General features: G+C 45.6%; 1 protein-coding gene across 1 annotated transcript; it reads right to left on the bottom strand.

The window, feature by feature from the left end:
• Positions 1-204: 204 nt before the first annotated feature.
• On the bottom strand, positions 205-6,585 carry LOC308149948 (ubiquitin carboxyl-terminal hydrolase 42-like; the record flags this gene model as incomplete). Its single annotated transcript, XM_080522826.1, has 14 exons — positions 205-643; positions 757-1,007; positions 1,817-2,485; positions 2,850-3,006; positions 3,115-3,215; positions 3,382-3,522; positions 3,692-3,803; positions 3,899-3,981; positions 4,112-4,182; positions 4,305-4,372; positions 4,810-4,909; positions 5,400-5,510; positions 5,692-5,901; positions 6,333-6,585. 14 exons carry the CDS (start codon positions 6,583-6,585, stop codon positions 205-207), a joined length of 2,766 nt encoding a protein of 921 aa, XP_080378952.1.
• Positions 6,586-6,847: the final 262 nt, after the last annotated feature.

Below are 6,847 nucleotides of genomic sequence, written 5' to 3'. Positions count from 1 at the left end.
ATACTTGAATATTGAGTTTAAAAGAAAGGATAGAAAGAAAGGGTGTCTCAGTGAGTGTGAAAAGAGGGATGCAGAGAAAAAAAGTTGTCTTCTCCAGTGAAAGGGTTGAGAGAAAGAGAGGGGGAAAAAAGCAAAAACATAAAAGAGCTGGAAATGTCCTCAAGTCTGTCCAGGGTAGGTGTGGTGGTGTAAGTGCACACACAGTCACAACAGCCAGTCCCAGGCCAGCTCCTTCTCTTCCAGACAAAACGCCTCCTCATTGTAGTCGGTGCGGCGTTGTTTATTAGGCGAGTGGTCGTTGACATGGTCGTCGCCATGGTAACGGCGCTTCCGGTTCGGCCTCTCCTCACTGCTTCCTTGATGGGGTGCCGTTGGCGATGCATGACCAGAAGGGAGGCTGAAGTCATCGTAGTCGGTGCGGCGTTGTTTATTAGGCGAGTGGTCTTTGACATGGTCGTCGCCATGGTAACGGCGCTTCCGGTTCGGCCTCTCCTCACTGCTTCCTTGATGGGGTGCCGTTGGCGATGCATGACCAGAAGGGAGGCTGAAGTCATCGTAGTCGGTGCGGCGTTGTTTATTAGGCGAGTGGTCGTTGACATGGTCGTCGCCATGGTAACGGCGCTTCCGGTTCGGTACCTCTTTGCTAGAAAAAAAGAAGAAGAAAAGCATACAGGCTTAATACAATTACATTCTTAATATCATAATTTAAAATCATTGAAATCTGCACAGTGCCTGGAGGTGTGAGGGTTGTCTCACCTTGGCCGACTGTGATGAGACTCCCTGCCGTTAGCTATGCTTGGACCCACACCAGACGACAGCCCATGACCGTTAGCTATGCTTGGACCCACACCAGACGACAGCCCATGACCGTTAGCTATGCTTGGACCCACACCAGACGACAGCCCATGACCGTTAGCTATGCTTGGACCCACACCAGACGACAGCCCATGACCGTTAGCTATGCTTGGACCCACACCAGACGACAGCCCAGGACCACTGCTAGAAACCTGCAACAGACCACAACCACAAACATCAATGGGCGCACTGATGAAAATATTGACAGGACATGATGACATACTGCAGGATAATGACATGATTACATACTGCAGGACAATGACATGATTACATACTGCAGGATAATGACATGATTACATACTGCAGGATAATGACATGATTACATACTGCAGGATAATGACATGATTACATACTGCAGGATAATGACATGATGACATACTGCAGGATAATGACATGATTACATACTGCAGGATAATGACATGATGACATACTGCAGGATAATGACATGATTACATACTGCAGGATAATGACATGATTACATACTGCAGGATAATGACATGATTACATACTGCAGGATAAGGACATGATTACATACTGCAGGATAATGACATGATTACATACTGCAGGATAATGACATGATTACATACTGCAGGATAATGACATGATTACATACTGCAGGATAATGACATGATTACATACTGCAGGATAATGACATGATTACATACTGCAGGATAATGACATAATTACATACTGCAGGATAATGACATGATTACATACTGACATACAAACATGATTACATACTGCAGGATAATGACATGATTACATACTGCAGGATAATGACATGATTACATACTGCAGGATAATGCTTTGCAATAGTATTTCAACAACAATACCTTCTTCTCTTGTCCTTGCAAGCAGCCAAATACCATGACAACAATCCTATACGTGGCCCGATATCAGATAACCACTCAGATAGAAACTATTCTATGCTACCGTTTTGGCATGTTATTTGACTAAGTACCTTGTCAGTGTGTTTGAGGCCATTGACTTTGTGGTGTCCGTTCTGGTGACCGTTCTGGTTGGGTTTGGCGATGCCGTTACTGTTGTGGTGCGCCCCAGCCTCACTCCCACCAGCACCGTTGGTCTTAACGGCCGGCTGGGGTCGCGGGGCCGGTCCGTAGACGGCTCCTCCGTTCCTCCCGTTGAAATTAGGCTTGGCCAGGCCGTTTTCTAGAGCGCCGCCCTCCTGATCAGACTCCTCTGATGACTCGTGGCCGTACGGCACCAGGAAGGAGGAGCCGTGATTCCCATTACTGGCTGACGTGCCGTTCACACGAGGCGGGCGAGGGGCGGACATACAGGCTGAGGTAGACTGTGAGGAAGAGGAAGAGGAGGAGGCGGACGGCTGGACGTAAGAGGAGGAAGCTGAGGCTGAAGAAGAGGATGAGGAGGGGCGGATCTGCTTGCCCTGGCCAATGTAGAAGGAGAGCTTCTGTAGAAGGAGAGCACGGTCGGGGATCCCAGTGGGACGGCAGAGTGGGTTTGAGGAGATGGAGGACGAGGAGGATGAAGAAGAGGAGGCGGAGGGCAGCACGTGGCTCGGTTTTCCGAGGCCGCCACTGCTGGTGCTAGGCTTGGAGCCAGATGGATTGTCTCTTAGAGAGCCGTTCCCGTTGACGTGAAGGGTGTTCTGTGAAACAACCAAAATAAGTTAGCTACAAGCCTCATTACACACTGCTGTTTCCCTTACCATTGAATAGGTGGGGCGGACCCCCCTGTCTGGAGTTTTGGCTTAGATAGAACTCAATAGAAAATGAGTAAATGGTAATGGCATCGCTGGATGTGTACTCATGTGCCCTGCCAAAAACAAATCTGTGCGAAACACTGGTACGCGAGCTTGCTGTGAATACAGTATTATCATTCATTGATCTTTAATAATCATCAGAATTATCATTAAGTATCATGCCAATGTGGTGTGAAGCTGCGTGTGGAGGCTCATATGACAATTAAAGAGTGTGTGTGTGTGTGTATACAGTGCAGTATAGAGGCTGTACCTTAGCCATGTTTGGGGGCAGCTGGGGGCCGATGAAGCCGGTGGAGTTGTGGCAAAGCCCGAGGTTGACACTGGGCGTGAGGACAGGGCGCGGGGACGACTGGCCTGGGGTGCGGCTCACGAGGTTACAGTTCCCTCCGTTCTTCAGATCAGGTGACCTGGTGGCCGGAATACAACAAGATGTTTTCGTGATAAAAAAAAGGGGGGGGGGGGCATGCACAAGAAATGTAAGTTGTGAAATGTGTTTGCGCCTCTGTGGTACTCACCTGATGTAGAAGAGCACGTAAGCCTGTTGGTCGAGAACGGATCTGATGTCACTGACAGACACCGAGGAGTCGTTCATCTCATACCACTGCCCGTCACTGGCCTGAGAATTAAGAAGAGGACTGTTAACGTCACATCACATCAACATCTAATTCTGAGCAAAATGAGACTGGCTGATGCACTGGTGAACTGAATTTTTATGAGGGGGGTGTGTGTGTGTGTGTGTGTGTGTGTGTGTGTGTGTGTGTGTGTGTGTGTGTGTGAGATACCTTGATGTAGCAGTAGTAGTGTCCAGCATGGCAACTACGGCCTGAGTGGACCAGCACTGCATACAGAACATAGACCTGGGGCTCCCCGTGGGACTGGGACATGAAGGGCCTAAGGTCCAGGTACTCGGGGTACCTCACGTCCTGAGTAAGGAGAGTAAGGACGACACAGGGAAACCACACAGGGAAAACGAACAGGGGGTACATCTTCAAAATAACTAAGGCATTTCTGATTGTCTGAGAAGAGGAAAAAAATACCCTATTGCATTTAACATTCTAAACCTGAATCCAAATATTCCCAAAATGATCTTACCTTTCTAATCTTGTCCCCGTTGAAGTTGGCAAAGCGCTTCAGTGAGATGGTGAGCACGTTGGAGCTCCGGTGGATGGTGAGTCTCTTTGAGGCTGGAACCATTTTCTTACACCTGCAGACAGGTTTTAGTCAGTTGCATTCCATTATGATGTGAGGAATCAAAACTCAATAGGCTGCACAAATAAATGAATACAGGTATATACTAACTTTGTGCATTTGTATGCATTATCTCCATCCAGTTGCTCTGGCTTGACAAACTGCTCCAGTGCGTTGGTTATGCTGGGAGCCGTCTGCAAGACGACAGACACAATTCTCAATTATTTACTTATTACCAATATCTCATATCACGATGAATAATTATTGTAAAAGGTACTTGATTGATGTGAAACAGCAGAATGATTATGTATAATTGTGTGTTACCTTTATTTCCAATGCGACATCCAAGTAGGGGTCAAACGTGTCAGAGACTGCTTCGCAGTTTAAACATTTTACTGTGAAAGATTGAGCATTGAAGATTCAGTGCTTTTCTTTGCTAACTTTGTACGGGTAAGCAACATACATACAGTATAAGCAGCATACAAATGAGCAATGCAAGTTTGGACCAATAACTTACCCCTGGATCGTAGGTACCCTCCAAAGACTTGGTGGATAAAACTGGTTGCCTGCGTTTGCCTGTCCAATCTATTGAAAAAAGAAATGTCAGAAGAATTAAAAAGACAAACTACAAACTACTCAAAATGTGAATGAATTATTCCTAATAGTCAGCCAGTCTGTACTACAGTACATTCTCAAATCAAGATACTCGTTTATTAACCATTAGCAACACAAACTGTTACAGCCCTTTGAGAAGAAGAAATAAAGGGGAAGAGACAGCAGAGGAAATAGAGCAAAGATAATTACAGAAAGGTAACCTGTTGGCGCAGAAAGGAAATCCACTATCCACAAGAGCTTGCTACAGTCAGTTTTAAGGGTCGCTTCTATAAGCGAGGGTCATTGCAACATATCTATTAATCATGTCTCACTGTATTCTAAGCTAAATATGAATGTAGGTCACATCCAAGTACACTACATCCTAGTGGCTGAACACTGATTTCCATAACTCCCTCAGTAACACCTACTTGGTTCCAGGCAGGCAGGACTTTTGCATAGCATCCACTGTGCATCGCAGGAACTCGTGGGCATCCTCCTGACTCCCTAAGCGGAAGTGCTTTGCAATCCCTACCGGGTGTAACAGGGCAGGTAGATGACGAAACCATACAGTTGACAAAAACTTGAGAGCATTAAACAATCACATTGACATGGTTATGGTTAGCTGTTACTTATCGTTTGGTATTTTGGTGGAAGCATAGGATGCTATTGCTAAGAAGCTGTCTGTCAAATAGTTCTCCCTCCAAAATAAATTGATAGCACCTTCTACTTTTTGGGAGGGAAAATAAATGTTCTGAAGATACTGTGTGTTCCCTGGATTTGGCACCTGTGATGCTCTCTTTGCATTTTTGGAGGGAAAACTATTTAGCTGACAGGCTGGTCATATTGTCCATATATCTATTATTTTGATACAGCAAATATGTTTTTTTGTTTTGTTCTGATGTGATTGCAGGCAGTTATTATTATTATTTTTTTTATTTTTTTACAACAACACATATTTCCATCAAGCATATATTAAATAGTAATATAGTTTTTTTTCTGATTGTGAGTGGACACTCACGTTTTAGTTCTTTGAAGACACCAATGGGCTTGATGACGTTCCCCGAGTTAGCAAAAACCTGGGTGATGTGGTTCTGCATGGTGCACATCATACAGAAACCAGGCTCATGACCTTAAGGGGAACAGATATGGAGGTTAATCGGATAAGAGGCATGTTGTACCGTATCTTCTAGCATTCTGTTCCGATTAACTTCATTCCTCAATACAATTGTTTAAAATTCAATATATCACGACCAAAATAGTCATTCTAAACAGGTCTGGAAACCAGATTGGTTATATCTTCATTCACATACATGTTTTGGAATGTTCCCGGGTCAGCATGTAGTTGGTGAGGGGAACGGTGTAGGTGAGACACTGCAGAGCCGAGTTGAGGAAGCAGGTGTTTCCCAGGTTCTTGAGGCCCGCTCCGATGCGGTGGATCTGGCTCCACTTCAAGTTGAGCCGCTCCATAGGGAACAGGACCTTCTGGGGGAGGCCAATGTCGTCCCCACTGCTCAGCACCACTGGGGAGGGTGGGGAAACACAAAAAACACTGAGATTAGTCACAGGTGGAAAATACTTTTAAAGAAAGTTTTACGTTTTGTTTATATGGAACAAGCGATGGAGTGCTAGGTGAGAGCAGAGGGCAGAGAGATGCTGTCTTTATTACTGACATCACACAGTAGGTTCTACAAGAGAGAACCTCATTCTGGGTCATTTGCTTGGGGCTACATTAAGCGATTGATTACCTCCCCTCACAGTACAACATGCTTACATAACTTGCCATGCCATAGAGAAAAGACACACAACACCTAGGAAACCTGTTCAGTCGGTCAATTGGGCGGGAATTCCCTCAGCACACACAGTGAATACATTTACAGTGAGTGCAGGTATTTGCCCTCGTTTTTACCCAGCATCAAGAGACCTTTTGATTTAACAAACCATATCTTCTCACCTTGCTCCTTGGGCCGATCCACTGAGTGGGTCGCACTGCTGTAGATGGTAGCTCCAGGTGTGGGGCCCAGGCAGCCGCCTGTCTTCACCCTGGGGGTGTCATTGGGTGAGGGGCCCACCCCCCAGCTGGAGCAGCTGCTGTCCATCCCGTCTCCACTACTGAAGGGGGAGCGCTTGCACCCGACTGACTCAAGGTCAGACTTCTCTGAAGATGACTTCTTTGATGACTTCTTCTTTCTTTGAACTATGGTCATTGTTCATTGCTGATGGGCAAAAACAACAAACACAGATGAAAGTGTTAGCTATTTAATATGTAAGTATTGACAACTAGTTGAGGAATGATAACCCTGGTAGAGATTAGTGAAGTTGTATCTGAACCAAGCACACATACAATCTTCACTGGAGCTCTAGTGGGTTAGTATTACGCTATGATATTCAGATTGTAGTCCAAGAGTGCCAAATAAAGTGCAGTGTATATAGGATGCTCTAAACAACCTATGAAGCAACACTTTAATA

Source organism: Nansenia antarctica, assembly GCF_963989245.1.
Source record: "Nansenia antarctica genome assembly, chromosome: 1".
In the NCBI taxonomy this organism is placed as follows: Eukaryota; Metazoa; Chordata; class Actinopteri; order Argentiniformes; family Microstomatidae; genus Nansenia; species Nansenia antarctica.
This window is presented reverse-complemented; position numbering and strand designations above follow the sequence as displayed.